Source organism: Nicotiana tomentosiformis, chromosome 10 (genome assembly GCF_000390325.3).
Source record: "Nicotiana tomentosiformis chromosome 10, ASM39032v3, whole genome shotgun sequence".
NCBI lineage: Eukaryota > Viridiplantae > Streptophyta > Magnoliopsida > Solanales > Solanaceae > Nicotiana > Nicotiana tomentosiformis.
Genome location: NC_090821.1, coordinates 17360311 through 17378270, shown reverse-complemented (window position 1 = coordinate 17378270; position 17960 = coordinate 17360311). Strand labels below are relative to the sequence as shown.

The window sequence follows — 17960 nt, the reverse complement described above, 5'->3', positions numbered from 1 at the left end:
TTAGGAAACTACCAGATATGTCCGCCTATAAGAGGAGAATAATTTATTTTATTTTTTAAATTAATTCAAATATTTTTGTCTCTCAATTCAAATATATACAAAAATTTTGAAATGATATAATCTAATAAGATATTAAAAATTGTGTATTTTAGCTTTCGATTTCAGATGTACTCTTAGCATTACAAATTATCTATACAAATCTATAATATAGATATAGATTATATTTTGTCATAAGATAAAAAAAATTGCCTTTAAAGTGCGAAGTAGTATTTTCTCTATATGACACTTTGGATGACCTCATGCTTCACTATCATTCTTTTAATATAATATATAAAGTTATATTAGGTGATAGCATCTTTTCAATTTAAAATATAATAGGTTTCAGAATAAATAATTTTTAGTAAATAAAAATTATTGTTTTCATAAAAATATTTAGTTAAGTATGTTTAAATTCAAACTCAAAAAGAGTAATTAATTATTAATAATACATAATACATAATTTAATTATTTTAAAATATAAATTAAAAAAATAACTATTACCTAATTTAACTTACTTTGTCCTAAATTGCCAAGTGGCCTATTGTGAGGATGCCACTTGGCTTAATGTGGAGGCAATGGGATGACATCATGCTTCACTATCATTCTTTTAATATAATATATGAAGTTATATTATGTGGTGATAACTTTTCAATTTAAAATATAATATGTTTCAGAATAAATAAGTTTCAGTACATAAAAATTATTATTTCCGTAAAAACAAATTAGTTAAGTATGTTTAAACTCAAATTCAAAAAGAGAAACTAACTATTAACAACATATCGTGCATAATTTAATTTTAAAAAAATTAAAAAATTAAGGCAAAATACATAAAGACCCCATTAAACTTGTCCAAAAAATATGTTTGAACACTTAAACTAAATGGGTGTTCTTTTACCCTCCCTCCTCCCTCCCCCTCCCCTCCCCTAAACACATCTGAAGTGAATTATTTTCCTCCTTAACAACTGATGTAGTAAAAAAAAAAAAAAAAAAAGCGCGTACATAACAAAAAATAAAAAATAAAAAAGTTTATGTCTCCTTCTTCCTCACCCCTCATCCCTTTCTTCTTTACAGATAGTGCAGTAGACTATTGAAGCTTTAATCCAACTCGAAACCACCCAAATCCTTCACCCCAAATTTAAGGTACAGATTCCATAAATTGCACCCAACAAAATCCAGCAACACCCAACTACTTCCACCGTTTCCATGGCCATCTCCGGAACCTTCACTTCCTCGACCACACTACAAATTCATTCCCAAATTTGCTTCCATCATTATTCACTTCTAAAAGCACATTTATTCCTCTTATATTCACAATTAACACCACCGAATTATAAATCAAATTGGGTATAGCTTAATTTCTTGGCTCATTTATGTCAATTTTTGACTCGCACTTGTCGTCTTGATGCAAGGAAGAAATTACTATTAGCCTCATTATAGGTACTATTGTAAAATGTTATGGTGAAATTTATCACATAAATATGGGAGAACTTAATTATATTTTTGGTGAAGATGGAGGGGGACCATGGTGGATAGGTGCTGGGGACAATGGTGCGACGAGGTTGGTGGTTTAGTGAAAATGTGATGATTTGTTTGAAGAAGAGTGGAAATAGTGGATTATTTTGGAGAGGAGGAAGAAACAGGTAGGGTGGGGTGAGGAAGAGAGTAGATTAAGCCAAGGAAATTTAATTTGTTAAATTTTTAATAATTTTCTTATGTGGAAGATGATGTGGAGCGAGTGTACTACACTGCTCAACTTATGACTGGGTTTAGGTCTAACAGGGAGGCATTAATTTCATATGCACAAGAATAGGGGGGTAAAATAACACCCGTTTAGTTTAAGTGTTCAAACCTATTTTTTGGACAAGTTTAATGGGGTCTTTATGCATTTTACCAAAAACTAATTATTACTTAATCTAACTAACTTTGTCCTAAATTGTCAAGTGGTCTATTGTGAGGATTCCACTTGGCTTAATGTGGAGGCTTTTTCCTCTCCTTTTAATAATATATAGATTATAAAAATTGACAAATTCATAAAATATCACTAATATTAGGTAAATGTTACCAATATTAGCCAATTAGCTATTTGTAGCAAAAAATAAAAAGTCATTTTTTTGTTTTTTTTCAAGTAGATGTTGTTAGAATACATTGGGCACATCTTAAAGAGTTTGAATCTCTGTTTTTGGATGATTTGATTCAGTTTTGAGGTGGTTTGAATTGAAAATTCGAAGTAGAAGATAAACATGAAAAAAGATGATATGTGTATCACATTGTGTATCATTTGTGTATCACATATGTATCATATGTGTATAAAATATGTATCACATGTATATCCATGTATACATGTGTGTGAGATACACACGTGATACATGTTTGATACACGTGTCATAGAAAAATATTTCAAACTCGATTTTAATTATAAATTTTGATACTAAACTAGTCCAAATCACCTCCAATCTTATTCAAAATTTGTATATTGCCTCATCTATATATTTTCAATGAATTCCAATCATACCCATTAAAAAAAAACATTTTTTACCCTTTTTTTAGTATTTTATATATTGGTGCTACGCTATCCTCGTCGAAGATATCATCATCGGAGATGAGCGGGTGGCTAAGCATTATCGCGAGCTAATTTCGTCACTGAATGTTCCATTTTCGTTAGAGAAATCATTAGTATCGTCAGTTGGTGCTTTGGAGTTTGCTAAGCGGTTCTTCGTACACGGAGTGACTAAGAACTTTTTTCCTATCACATGTTAAACTAGTCTAACTCGCCTTCAAACTTCTATAAATTTTGTATATTGCCTCGTCTATGTGTTTTCAATGGGTCGCAATAATACCCATTGAAAGTAAATCTTTTTTTGTCTATGTTTTGAATGGTATATATCATTAGTAATTTCTTTTGGCTAGTTTTAGTATCATGACTAAAATGGATAGTTGTTGGTAAATAGTGTCTTTCTTTTAAACATTCCCATAAGATTCCATTATTTTTATTAAGGTTAAAACATTTGAATCTGAATACACATCTGAATATTAATATGTGTATTAAGATTAAAATGCCGAAATCTCACTACACATTGTATTAGTATTTGAATACTGAATAATTAAGATTGTTTGTTTTCTCTATATTTGAATGTGTAAAACTTGTCTTATTTAAATATTAATAAATATAAATTCAAATGATATAGTACTAATTAATCAAATACTAAATTAATAAAATATTTTTAAAACAATTATATAGTGGTTGGTGGTGATTATGTGTAACGACCCGATCGGTCGTTTTGAGTTTTAGCATTCTATTCGGTGGTTTGAGACTTTGAGTAGCTTCATATTACGTATTATGACTTGCGCGTTTATGGTTGATTTTGGTTTTCGAGCGGTTCAGGATTGATTTGGAAGAATGATTCTCATTTTAGAAGCTTTAAGTTGGAAGAGTTGACAAAGGTTTGACTTTTAAGTAAACGGACTCGGAATTGGATTTTGATTATTCCGATAGGTTCGTATGGTAGTTTTGGACTTGTACATATGTTCGAATTTGGTTTCGAAGGTTCCTAGAAGAATTCGACACTATTTGTCGAAAGTTGACAATTTGAAGAACTTAAGAGTTCATAAGTTTGACCAAGAGTTGACTTATGTTATTGAACTCCAATTGTTGTTCCGGGGATTTGAAAAGGTCTATATAGTTGAATTGAACATGTGTGCAAATTTTGAAAGTAATCTGAAGTGTTAAGTGTGATTTGGACACTCTTTGAAAGGATAAAGATTTAACAACTTAAGAGAAATTATATTCGGTTTGAGCATCGATTCTTTGTTGTGATATTTCCGTGGGTGTTTAGAGGTTTTGGAGAAGTTTGGATGATATATTTGTACTTGGTGGTATGATTGGATGGGGTCCCGGGGGCTCGGATGTATTTTGGATCATTGGTAGAGAAACTAGTTATGTTAAGGATTTGAAGTTTGACCATGGTCAATTTCGGGTTAAGATGACCTCTTTTTGGTGTTTTGAGTACACGAGCAGATTCGTAGCATATTTTATGATTGAAATGCATATATGGTTTGTGTCCGAGAGGTTCCGAATGAGTTTTGGGTTCTAAAACGAAGATTTTCTTATTGCTAGTTTTTTTAGGTGCAAATAATTACGAATGTGCCATTGAAATTTTCAGATTTCTTTTAAAACTTTATCTCCCTCATTTTAAGGCCAAATTGTGTGATTCAAGAGGCTATCTTGGGTGTAATCTCGCAAGGATTGTGAGCTTATCAAACGTAAGTTTTGGGATCATCTAGAACTTGAATCGAGCTGGGACAGCTGCTGCATTTTATTTCTTGTTTCGAAATTTAGTTACTTTTTCTCTCAAGGTTTTGGAGCTCGATTTTGGGCGATTTTGGAGGAGATTTTACTACTTGGATTGGGGTAAATATTTTTTACTCGAATTTGTTATTATTTCATGATTCCAAAATGGATTTTAGTGTTTGATTAATAATTTGAATTGAAAAAATTGGGGATTTTAGTAAAAAAAAATTCTAAGACATAAATTGATGGTTTGAAGGCCTATTTGAGGTCAGAATTGAATGATTTTGGTATGATTGGACTCGTATCGGAATGAGTGTTCGAAATTTATGAGTTTTGTCGGGTTTCAAGGTGCGGGCCCGGGGTTGACTTTTTGGTTTTCATTAAAGATCAAAGCTTTATTATCCGAAATTATTTTCTATGGCTTTTATTTTTTATATTAAGTTATTTTGGCTTGATTCGAGCCGTCCGGAGGTTGTTTCAAATGGGAAAGGCTTCTTAGAATATTGATTTGGCTTCTTTGAGGTAAGTATCTTGCCTGACTTTGTGTGGGGGAAACTACCCCTTAGGATTTAGGTTGATTGTACTATTTGAATCATGTGGAAGACGTGTACACGAGGTGATGAGTGTGTACCCATGCTTATATGTGGTATTTGACCGATTTAGACTCTTAGGTTTCTTTTTTGTATTTAATTGAAGTGGTTTGTACATGTTTTATCTTTTATTGTCAGGTTTACTCTTAACTGCTTTAATTGTTAATTGCAATTACTTGTTGAATTCATGCCTTATCCGCTACGTGCCTTAAGTGTTAATTGTTTTTTTTTTGTAATTGTATTATTATTTATGAACCGTCACTACCTGCTATTTGACCTTGTGAGTCAACATGTAACTATTTTATCCGCTTGTGACCTTCTTTGTTTAGTTTCTTTATTTCGTTTAATTTTGTTATACGACGTAGTTGGTTGTAGTTTGTTTGCTTAACTCATATTTTTTGGGGATCGGGTTGCACGCCGCAATGGTATTGAAATAATATGGAAAGATATGATATGGAGCGATAAGGACGGGTAATATGATATAGGTGGGATCGGGTTGCACGCCGTAACGGATTGATATGTTGTAATTATTTGTGACAGTAAAGTTATTCTCGGTTATGATTCTCATGGTTCATTCTCCGTTGGAACGGTTTACCGGTTGAACGATTATTGTTGTTTCTTAAATCATTTCATTTATATTTTTATCGTATTTGGTTGACTGTCGGTATTCTAATAATGGAACGATAGAGACTTCTTGTGAGTCATGCATTCTACGTGGTTTGCTGTGTTGATTTAACATGCCAATATGTGCCTCCGTTATTTCTTGGCAAATTGATTGTCAAGGTGAATTTACGTGTGTGGGGTCAGTATCTCATATTCGGTTGAGTTGTTGGTAACCTATGGGCTCTAAATAAAAGAATTATGTAGGTGATTTACTTATGTGACTTTCAAAATAAAACTGGTTATCTCACTCGATACTTTACTATTTTAAATGGTTATCACATTTTTTAATTTAATTGGATTTTCAAATTATATTCATCACCCCATTTGATGTTTACTATACTTGAAAGTTGTCATCACATTTTACTTTTAACAAATTATATATTTAATTCATTAATTTAACGAACGTTTTACTTTGTTTAAACATGATATTTCTACTTATTTTATTTGTTTCTAAACTAAACCTATCTGATACTCTATTTTGTATAACTTGTTCTTATCTTACTTTATTTGATTTCTAAAATAAATTAATTATCTCATTTGATGCCTTACTTTATTCTAGATTATTGTTATGGTTTATTGGGTTTAAATATATCTCTCGATCACTTTAATTGATATTTGACACGGATATAACATACATGGTAGCACGTGGGCTTTGCCGTGCAAAGGTGATTGATAATGTGGGCACGAGATGCCACGCGTGTAAGATTCAGAATTTTGGCTTATGATTTGTGGTTACGAGGAGTGGTGCCTTGGGAAAATTCTTGTTGTAATTCATGCATTGGGAACAATTTGATTAATTGAGTTATCATCTCTTTTTTTAATTGAGTTCATTGATATTTCATCTGTGTTCTAATTATGTTATTGCTTTATTACCTGGTTACTTCTTGTTACCATTTTTGCTTCTACTATTTTCAATGTTGGTTGTAAATTAGTGATCCTTCCACTGTTAGTCTTACATTGATGTTCTTTCCATTGTTAGCTTTATGTTATATCCTGCATATGTTTCTATATCTAGTAGATGTCTTGACCTGGTCTTGTCATTACTCTACCGAGGTTAGGCTTGATACTTACTGGGTACCGCTGTGGTGTACTCATGCTACGCTTCTGCATCATTTTGTGCAAACCCAGGTACTTCCGATCGCGTTGTCTTGGGGAGTTGTGTCTGTGCGTCTGGAGACTTCAAGGTATTCCTGCTTGTCGTTCACATGCCTCAGAGTCACCTTCGAATGTTATCATTACTGTTGTTTATCTTCATTTTAAAACAATATTATATATAAAAATTCTAGTGTATGTCATTAGAGCTTATGACTCTATATTACCGGTTATGGGGATTGTATAACATATGTTCAGTTTTAGTTTCATTATCTCATTTATCTGTTTGATTTTGATATAGTTAAGTTGTTTATTTCTGTTATATCTCTTCATGTACCAGGCTTACCTAGTCTTAGTGACTAGGTGCCATCACAATTCCTAAGATAGGATTTTGGGTCGTGACATTATGGCTAACAGTGGTGGTTGTGGGTACAACTGAGTAGTGGCTGGTGGTGGTGGTGATTGATAGTGGTGATTATGTATAGTAGACAGTGGATAACAATAGTAATTAACGGTGATGGTTGATAATGGTGGTGACTGACAACAGTGATGGGTGATATATAGTTGTTGTTGATAGTGATGATTGCTGATTGTTGTAGTAATGGTGGTTGGTGGTGATGGTTGTAAATAATGGCTAAATGGTATTAACAACTGACATTCGTGCTTGGCGGCAGTGGTGGTTGTAGCTAAGGATAGTGGTAATGGGTAGTGGGTGATAGTAGTCTATAACGTTGGGGGACATCAATAGCGGTAGTGATGGTGATTAGTGGTAAAAGTGTATGAGTAATAGTAAAATATCATTTTTACATAAATTCTTGAATGTATAATATCTTAATGATATTAAGACTCTGTTACAAATCTTCATCATTAAGATCCATTAAGCGGTTATAAAATTAAAAAAACAAACATATTTAATGGATAAGATCTGAATGATTACGATTTAGATTTAAAACATAATCACACTTATAATGATTGAGATCTGAATGATCAAGATTCAAACCTCCATTAAGTATAAATAAATGACTGGATCAATGATGTTATGCCAAAATGCTATACGTTTAGCACATTACTCACCCTATATTTTGTTGGTTTAGTGAGTTATTGTGTGACATTTGAGCTAAGTTGTGTTGTTTTATATGTAGGAACATCGAAAGAAATCGTCGAACGAAAGTTGCACAAAAAAAGGATAAAAATGCAAGCAAAGAGCGCAAAAGCATCAAGTACCCAAACCGTGCTACAGACCAGGCTTTGCGAGGTCTATAGCCAGGTTGACCGTGCTATAGACCAGGCTTCACGAGGTCTATAGCCAGGTTGACCGAGCTATAGACCAGGCTTTGCGAGGTCTATAGCCAGGTTGACCGCGCTATAAATCAGGCTTCGCGAGGTCTATAGCTAGGTTGACCACGCTATAGACCAGGCTTCGTGAGGTCTATAGCCAGGTTGACCGCGCTACAGACCAGGCTTCGCGAGGTTTATAGCACGGTAATTAAAAGTTGCGGGTTAAAAGACCCCAACCCGGATTTGGACTGAGGAATCTCAGCCTTACATATAAATACTCCCCAAACGAGTTATTCTAGGGTTGGACACGATTTTGGAGAAGAAAAAGGCCGCCAAGCACTGTGGAGCAAGAATTAAAACGAATTTTCTCTTCCTTTATCTCTTTACTTTGTAGTTTAATGTGTTCGAAAATTATGTTGATTGTTGTTGTATTTATGAGTAGCTAAACTCTCTTATCCAAGGCTTGATAAAACCTATTAGAGGATGATTTTCTACTGCGTTTAATATAGATTTGCCTTTGATTTTTTTCTACTTGTTCAACTATATTTTTATTGTTGTTAATTAAAGAGCTCTCAATTAACTGGGCCTATTTAGTGTGTATATTGCTCGAGAGAGAGTACACATTTAGGTAGTTATTGAACAACACCACTCCTAACGTAGTTGAGAGATCGATACTCAAGGTTTAAAGGCGGGATTAGAGATAACAAAGCCTTGGTGCGATTGTAGTGAGGGGTAAATTAGTGCCAGCTAGCGTAGTTTGAGAGAATATGTCTAGTAAATTATGGTAGTTGCTCGAGATAGAGCTACGACAATCAAAGTACTCACGATTGGTGGAGAATATTTAGGCAACTTCATAGAAAAGGTAGGGAAAGATTCCGACAATAGGGGAAATCGTAACCTTAGACTTTTCCAAATCTTGTCTATAACAATTACTTTGTTAGTTATAAATTACTGCATTTTTAATTAATTTGATCTTAGTCAGTAAACTCTCAAAACGTTATATAATATTTCTGAAGGTTGATTACTTGAATTCGTGCAAAACTATTGGTTGTAACTAGTACGTTATTTCCCTGTGGGATTCGACTCCGGACTTATAAATCGAATTATATTTGCAACGACCACTAGACCTTTTAGGAGGCATAGTTGGGCGTGATCAAATTTTGGCGTCGTTGCCGGGGAAGCAACATTGTTATTAATTACAGCTAGAAGAATTGCTAGGATTCTTAGTTTAGTCAATTTTCTCCATTTTACTTCATTACATTGAAATTATAACGTTTGTAGTCTTGTTTGTTATAGGTGTGTGCCTAGAAACTCCTCAAGAATTGGTGAATTGTTTGAAGCATTACCGGATCTTGAGAAAGCTTTCAAGGCATTAAATCGTGCAAATAGGAAAGACAAACGACAACAACACCCAAGCGAACAAATTGAATTAGACATGGGTGACGTTTTGGATAATCAAGACAATCGAAACAATGTGAATGACCCGAACAATCAGGGTGTGGCATCTCTTGTGCATGAAGCAGCTTTATATGATTGGGCACAACCCACCGCTGAAAATTTGGCAACTGCAATTTCAGCCCCTCAGATACAAACGGAGTCATTTCAAATCACAAACAACATGCTACATCTGCTGCAAAACAAGGGACTGTTCTCCGGGTCTTACATTGAAGATCCACAGCAGCATCTAAAAAAATTTCTGTCAATTTGTGTCACGCAAAGGCAACCGAATATGACACCGGAAGCAATAAGACTGTTATTGTTTCCATTCTCAGTGACAGGAGAAGCCCAGACTTGGCTTAATTGGCTTCCCATAAATTCCATCACCACTTGGGAGGAATTAGTCAAGCAATTTTCGAATAAGTTCTACCCACCCAATAAGACCACCAAGCAAGTTGATGAAATATTGAGCTTCAGGCAGAAACCAGCTGAAACATTACAAGAAACATGGGAGAGGTTCAAATGTATGCTGATTAAGTGTCCACATCATGGCATTCCAGATCAGATGTTGGGACAACGGTTTTACATGGGATTAGCGGATATCTTGAAGGCCAATGTTGATGCTTCAGCAGGTGGAGCATTTTTGAGCAAGTCATTTAGAGAATATAAGGTCATGCTAGATAAAATGGCTCAAAACTCAAGCTGGATAACAAGAGACACTACAATCACCACTATAACTCACTCAGTAGCATTGGACCCGAACAACTCCATAGCCAAGAATATGACTACTTTGATGACGCAAATAAGTATCCTTACCAAGAAGATTGATGAATCAGGCCAGAAGCAGGTACACATAGTTGACACGACTAATGGGGAATTATGTACACCATGCATTAACCAACCATACATGTGCTCGTGGAGTGGTGAAAGTGATAACCAAAACTATCAGGAGAATATAAACTATGCGGGCAACTATGGAGGCTAGAGACAAGGTGGTCAGAATTGGGGGCAGCAGAATCAGCAGTATAGACCAGCACAACAACAATACAATAACACCAATAATTCTGGAGCTATGCGACCACAGGGTCAAGTAGTACCTTACCAAAGGCAACATGGATATAGTCAGCAAAATCAGCAGCTAGCTTATCAATTGCCTCAACAACAACAGCTAGTGAGACAAGATGATGGGTTGTCTGCAATTAAAGGAATGTTGCAACAACTGATTGGGTCTAATGAAAAAATGCGAGAGAAGGTGGAAGCATGAGTCAATGATAAAAGGCATTGAGATTCAATTAGGGCAGATATCTATGGCTCTGAATAATCACCCCCAAGGGACTTTACCTGCAAACACACATGTCAATCCGAAGGAGTAGGGCCTGAATCAACTTATGGCAGTGAGTTTGAGAAATGGTAGAGATCTTGATTTAGAGCAAGAAATCGCTCGTGAGAACCGATCAACTGAAACACTTGTGTTAGTGCCAATTGAGGTAGATGAGTCAATTGAGCTAACAAAAGTAAGAGTGCAACCAGCCCAGGAGGAAATAAACAAGGAAAAAGAGGTTATGGAGGAGACTGATAAAGTGCAAGAGAAGGCATTAGAAAAAGTGCCCGAGCAAAATCTAACTCAAGCCATAGGAAAGAAGCGAGCTCCAGCACCCTTCCCGCAGAGGTTGGCCAAATATCAGAAGGATGAGCAGTACAAAAAATTCATCGAAATGCTGAAGCAAATTCAAGTAAACATTCCTCTAATTGATGCTTCGAGGGAGATGTCCGGTTATGCAAAAATGATGAAGGACTTGATGTCTTGTAAGTTCGACTTCCAAGACCTGGCAACTGTCACATTGACACATACCTGTAGTGCTGTTGTGACAAGACCTATAGCTGAGAAGCTATCCGACCCTAAAAGCTTCACAATTCCATGCACCATAGGTAGTTATGCATTCACCAAAACATTGCGTGATTTGGGGCAAGCATAAATCTGATGCCATTGTCTATCTATAAAAAATTAGGCATTGGAAGAGCAAATCCCACATCCATGTTACTATAGCTAGCTGACCGAACGGTGAAAAGGTCATCAGGTATAATTGACGATGTACTTGTGCAAGTTGAAAAATTCGTGTTTCTAGCAGATTTTGTCATTCTGGACTACCAGGTTGATGAGGAGATTCCCATAATTTTGGGAAGGCCGTTCTTGGCCACAGAAAGAGCTCTAATTGATTGTAAAATGGGGGAGCTGAAGATGAGATTGAATAATGAATAAATAACATTTAATGTGCAAAAGTCTATGCAGCGACCCAGTGAGTTTGCAAATTTCTCTCTGATAGATGCAGTGGATGTGATCATGGAGGAAGATGATGAGGCACTTAATGCAAAAGACCCTCTAACAGCCTGCCTCATGAACTTAGAAGAAGTAAATGGCGATGACTTAGCGGAATGGGTGTTGGCTCTTCAAGGGCAAGGTTACTGGAAAAGAGAGCTCGAATTCGAGCCTTTACACTCGGAAGAAATAAAGACCCCTCCAGCCAAGCCATCGATCGAAGCGCCACCACAATTGGAGCTGAAACCGCTACCATCTCACCTCAGGTATGCTTTCTTGGGACCTAACATGACTTTACCTGTTATTATCTTATCTGGTTTGTTAGATGTGCAGGTAGAACAACTTGTGCAGGTGTTGAAAGAGTGCATGACTGCAATCGGTTGGACCATCGCAGACATTAAGGGTATTACCCCAGATTTCTATATGTATAAGATTCTACAGGAAGATGGGCACAAACCTTTTAGAGAACATCAAAGAAGGCAGAACCCTAACATGAAAGAAGTTGTAAAGAAGGAAGTGATCAAGTGGTTAGATGCAGGAATTATTTTTCCCATCTCTGATAGCAATTGGGTTAGTCCAGTTTAGTGTGTGCCAAAGAAAGGTGGGATCTGTTGTGAGAAACAAGAACAACGAGTTGATCTCAACGAGAATAGTCACGGGATGGCGAATTTGTATGGATTACAGAAGATTGAATAAGGCCACCCAAAAAGACCATTTTCCCTTGCCTTTTATTGATCAGATGCTAGATAGATTGGCAAGGAGGTCCCATTTTTGCTTCTTGGATGGATACTCGGGGTATAATCATATATCTATTACCCCAAAAGATAGAGAGAAAACGTCATTCACATGTCCATATGGCATTTACGCTTTTCGGAGAATGTCGTTTGGCCTATGCAATGCACCCGCCACATTCCAAAGGTACACGATGGCCATCTTCATAGATATGGTAGAGGAAATAATAGAGATTTTCATGGATGATTTATTAGTGGTGGGAAACTCTTTCGATGATTGCCTTAGAAATCTGAAAAGAGTGCTGCAGAGATGTATGGAGACTAATCTGGTGCTAAACTAGGAAAAATGCCATTTTATGGTACATGAAGGTATAGTCTTGGAACACCTAGTGTCAAGTAAGGGCATTGAGGTGGACCGTGCCAAGATTGATATAATAGAGAAGTTGCCACCACCCACTTTCGTCAAGGCAATAAGAAGTTTCTTTGGTCATGCCGGTTTTTACAAGCGGTTCATAAAAGATTTTTCTAAGATTGCTAACCCTTTGTGTAAATTGCTTGAAAAAATCACCCTTTTGTGTTTTAAGATGACTGCAGGGTAGCTTTTATGGGATTGAAGAAGAGGCTAGTGTCTGCACCTATCATAGTTGCACCCGACTGGGAGCAACCATTTGAGCTGATGTGTGATGCAAGTGACTATGCTGCTCTCAGGTACCTAATTGATAAGAAAGAGGGAAAGTCATGCCTGATTCGATGGTTTCTACTACTGCAAGAGTTCGACTTGGAAATCCGTGACCAAAAAGGAACGGAAAACCAAGTTGCCGATCACTTGTCCAGGCTTGAAGGAGCTGAAATGAAGGTTGAGGTGGAAGAGATCATGGAGACCTTCCCAGATGAACAACTGTTGGCCACGAGCCTTGAGGTAGTGCCATGGTATGCAGACATTGCAAACTACCTAGCAAGCGGTATTGTTCCCTATGACTTATCTTCTGTACAGAAGAAAAAGTTCTCTCGTGATTGTCGCATGTATTTCTGGGATGAACCATATTTGTTTAGGATTTGTATTGATAACATAATTCGGAGATGTATTCCCGAGATAAACCAAGCTTTTGTTTTGCAGGCATGTCATGCTTTTCCTTATGGAGGCTATTTTGGAGGAGTAAGGACAACTGCTAAAGTGTTGGAGTCGGGATTTTATTGGCCAACGTTATTTAAAGATGCACACTTTTGGGTAAAGAGTTGTGATGAGTGTCAAAGGACGAAGAATATTTCCCGTCGATATGAGATGCCCATGAACACAATTCAAGAGGTAGAAGTTTTTGATGTATGGGGAATCGACTTGATGGAACCATTTGTCAGCTCATACAACAACAAGTATATACTCGTAGCAGTGGACTATGTATCGAAATGGGTAGAAGATGTAGCACTCCCAACAAATGATGCAAAGGGAGTTATTGATTTTCTAAGAAAAAATATCTTCACCCTATTTGGAACTCCAAGAGCGATCATCAGTGATGGAGGAACTCACTTCTGCAATCGAGCCTTCACAAAGTTGCTGGAAAACTATGGCGTATGCCATAAGGTTGCCACTCCGTATCACCCACAAACAAGTGGGCAAGTTGAGGTGTCGAACAGAGAAATGAAGAGTGCTTTGACCAAAATTGTAAATGCTACTCAGACTGAGTGGGTGAGAAAATTAGATGATGCACTATGAGCCTACCGCACTACATTCAAAACTCCGATTAGTATGTCACCGTACAAATTGGTGTGCGGAAAGGTGTGTCACTTACCGGTGGAGCTAGAGCATAGAGCTTTTTGGGCATTAAGGCAATTAAATCTTGACATGGAGGTCGCTGGTACGAGTAGAGTCACAAAGCTTCATGAACTTGATGAGTTCCATTAGCATGCTTTTGAGAGCACCAGATTGTACAAGTAAAGGATGAAGATCATGCATGATAAGCATATCCAAGAGAGGATTTTCAAACCCGGAGATGTCGTGTTGTTATATAATTCAAGATTGAAACTATTTCCGGGTAAGCTGAAATCTAGATGGTCGGGACCATTTAGAGTGGTGCAAGTACTTTCAAGTGGAGCTGCAGAAATTGAATCCGAGGATGGAACGAACAGGTTTAGAGTCAATGGGCAAATGTTGAAACATTACCTTGGCATGGAGGAGGAAAAAATTGTATCGGTACTTCATTTGAAGGAGCCTCAAGTGTTGAGTGAACCTTAAGTTTGATCGCCTGCGTCGTGCCGCGATATTAAATCAGGCGCTCGTTGGGAGGCAACCCAATTCGTAGTTTATTTTAGCTTAACTAGAATTTTCTCTTTGTTTTTAGTCACTAACAAGTTTTAGTTAAGTCTTGGTGTTTGAACAGGTAATAGAGCATGTTGAGAAGTCATTTCACATAGAGTCGGGCATAACTCGGAATAAAAATCACGTGAGTACGCTCTAGACCTCGATGTCTACCCCGTTCCACAAAGCCTAAAGAACAACGGACCCTCGCTACACAGCTCGCGACGCAAGGCATATAGCTAGTTGGACCTCACATTTGGCCAGGCATCGCCATGTAGTTTCCTTTCTACACAGCTCGCGCCATAAGGCATATAGCGAGCTAGACCTCGCGTTTGGTCAGGCATCGCGAGATCGTTTTCTCGCTATACAGCCCGCGTCGCAAGGAATATAGCGATCTAGACCTCGCGTTTGGTCAGGCATCGTGCGACATATAGTAAGCTGGCTCTCGCGTCTAGCCTGGCGTCGTGCGGTCAGGTAAGTTGCGATTTATTTTTCTTTTTAATCCCCACCGGTTTACAACACTACACACACAACACTGCATGCCCAATTTTAAAAACAAAACCCCTCTCACACCAAAAACACAAACTCCATTGAACACATACCCAAACTCCACTGACCGCCCAAAAATCACCCACTCCTTCACTCACTAGCAACATCAATTGAAGAGCAATCTCCTCCTAAGCATCTAAGGTATGTTTCTAACTCTTTTCTTTATCAAAATTCGAATGGGGTATAGTAATAAAATCGGACAACTTTTGTGTATATCTTCATTGTAACATTGTGCTTCTTCGCCATAATCCTATAACTCCATAGGATTGGTATTACTATTGTGTACAAGGGTGGTAACATGAAATCTCCAAGCCGATTTGGGAGGGTGAGGCAATCCCTCATCCCTACAAGCACTTCCATGGCATTAGTGCGTGTTATATGTTTGTCAAAATGCCTCAAAGGTATTCTTTGTCCCCAATGGAGTTCTAGTCTCCGGGATTGTAATACTAGTTCTATGTTGCCTTGCACACTCCAAATTGCAAGTTTAGGTGAGCTCACCGGTAGCTATATGCATCGCAATTGTAGTACACATCATTTTGCCATTGCTTGATTCTCATGCTAAAATAAAAAGGTGAAGTCTGAGTAGCCTCAAAATGGTTGAACATCATGTCGTGAACTCTTAAATGTGGGGTCGCAAGACCATGTTTTGAATTGATTCATATGTTCTATGACCGAGGAACGTTCACTTATGTAGGTACGAATATGCCTCCTAAAAAAGGCGATGGTAAAGGCAAGGGCAAGGCTATTGCTCCTACTAAGGCCAAGGCTTCTTCCAGACCTCCACCGAAAAATAGAAAAGGAGGGGAGGCCACTTCAAGCCAAGTTGAAGGGTTGCAAGCAGTTGCAGCTATAGTATCCACATGTCCACAACCTGAGGGACATCGAGATTTTGGACTGAAGAGCATACCTCAATTTGCCAAGGACTGGTACAAGCTTTGTCGGCTGAGACATATACATTTTGAGTCAGTTGTTCATGAGCGTCGCCTACAAGCTAAGTATCAATCAATTTGGAAAGGTATTCATGATCTTGGCTTGAGCTACGTGTTTAGAAACACCAGGGATATCAATGTAAACCTTGTTTGGGAGTTTTATGCTGGTTTTGATCCGAATGATCCTGAGCAGCTGGTGCCTATTAGGGGAAGGTTGATCGATTTTTCAACATCAACTATATGCAATTTTTTGGGAGCTTCGGATGTTCCACAGGAACCCTTGGACAACTTCATCACCCGTCCAACATATCTAGCATTGAGACACACTCTCTGTGGTGTCAATTCTGTGGCTGCTTGGGTTCATGACAAGAAGACCCAGCACCATAGGAAATTTCTAAAGAAAACAATGAAGCTGGAAGCTCAGGTGTGGCTGAAATTGATCAACACGTGCCTATTACCCTGCAACCATGAGACTCTTATTATCCGTGAAAGGATATGTGTGTTGTACTTCCTTATGACTGGCCAGAAAGTGAATGTGGGCCACTTGATACACTACTAGATGGCCCTGGTTAGAACAAGTAAGAAAAATGATAGATTGTCCTTCGCCAATATATTGACTCAGTACCTGAGAAAAGAAGAGGTGGAGGAGGAGCGAGATTTTGATATAGTCATTACTCCACCCCTCAGACTAACGGACATCACAAGCATCCGAGTTAAGGAGGAGAATGCCATGGCTACAATCACAGGTGCCGAGCGCAATGCTCGAGATGACAGCTTTATGGCACATTTATATGGGATGATGGATTTACAGCTCAGGATTGGGGGACGACCGACCACTACGGAGGAGAGGACCATCTTGGAAGAGCATTTCCCGCTCAACTCTCATGCACATCAGCTAGTTAGGCTTGGCGATGGACAACGACTCCCAGATGATGAGGATGTCAACACACCCGTATGTTCCGAGGTCGAGCCAGAGCAGTCCGAGGATGATGATGATGTTGATGATGCTGAGGAGGGAGCAGCGGATGACTAGTGGACAACTGCAGATGAGGCTTTTGAAGATGAGGGCGAGGACGATGACTGAACAAGGAGTTTTTTTTTCCTACCCCCTTACCTGTTTTTGTTTATTGTTGGAACTTATATATGCATTGGGGACAATGCATGAACTAAGTATGGGGTGGGAGGTATTCTCTGTCATTTGTAAATATTAGATAAACTAATTAGTTTTTGTGTTTAATTTTTTATTTTATTTTAATTTTTAGATTCGTAATTCCCCTTAAAAAAATAAAAAAATAATTGACTGGACTTTTCCCGACGATGGATCTCTTAGGCAGTTTTCTTGAGGGACTAAAGTCTAACAAATATATATATATATATATATATATATATATATATATATATATATATATTTATTTTTATTATTTTAGGTAGTAATATTTATTATTTTAGGTAGTAATAATCTCTCGTGGTTTTTCTTTGTGCCTCGGTTCTTTTCCACGGGATGTAGTTGAATCGGGTAGTAGTTTTTGTTTTGTCTTTAGATTAGAATAGGATTTAGGGAATAAAGGAATGGAAAAATGAGAATTGCTAGGTGCCTTTGACTAGTTTGATAGTAGCATGTTTAGGCTCTAGCATGTGTAGTACCTTCCTTATGGTTTGAAAATGTTATGATGCCTTGTTGAGTAATAACATGTTTATTGACACTTATATCTCTTTTTCTTGGCTTGTGTCACTTTGTGTTTAATGCTTAATAT

At 37.3% G+C, this 17960-nt stretch overlaps 1 protein-coding gene and 1 non-coding gene across 2 annotated transcripts; one reads left to right on the top strand and one right to left on the bottom strand.

The window, feature by feature from the left end:
• Positions 1-9835: 9835 nt before the first annotated feature.
• LOC117277470 (small nucleolar RNA R71) lies at positions 9836-9942 on the bottom strand. Its single transcript, XR_004507773.1, has one exon. It is a non-coding gene; the product is annotated as a small nucleolar RNA R71 (small nucleolar RNA).
• An 833-nt stretch (positions 9943-10775) lies between these two features.
• LOC104099244 (uncharacterized) lies at positions 10776-11647 on the top strand. The gene is made up of 2 exons (XM_009606177.2): positions 10776-11316; positions 11517-11647. The coding sequence occupies exons 1-2, from the start codon at positions 10776-10778 to the stop codon at positions 11645-11647; spliced, it is 672 nt and encodes a 223-aa protein (XP_009604472.2).
• Positions 11648-17960: the final 6313 nt, after the last annotated feature.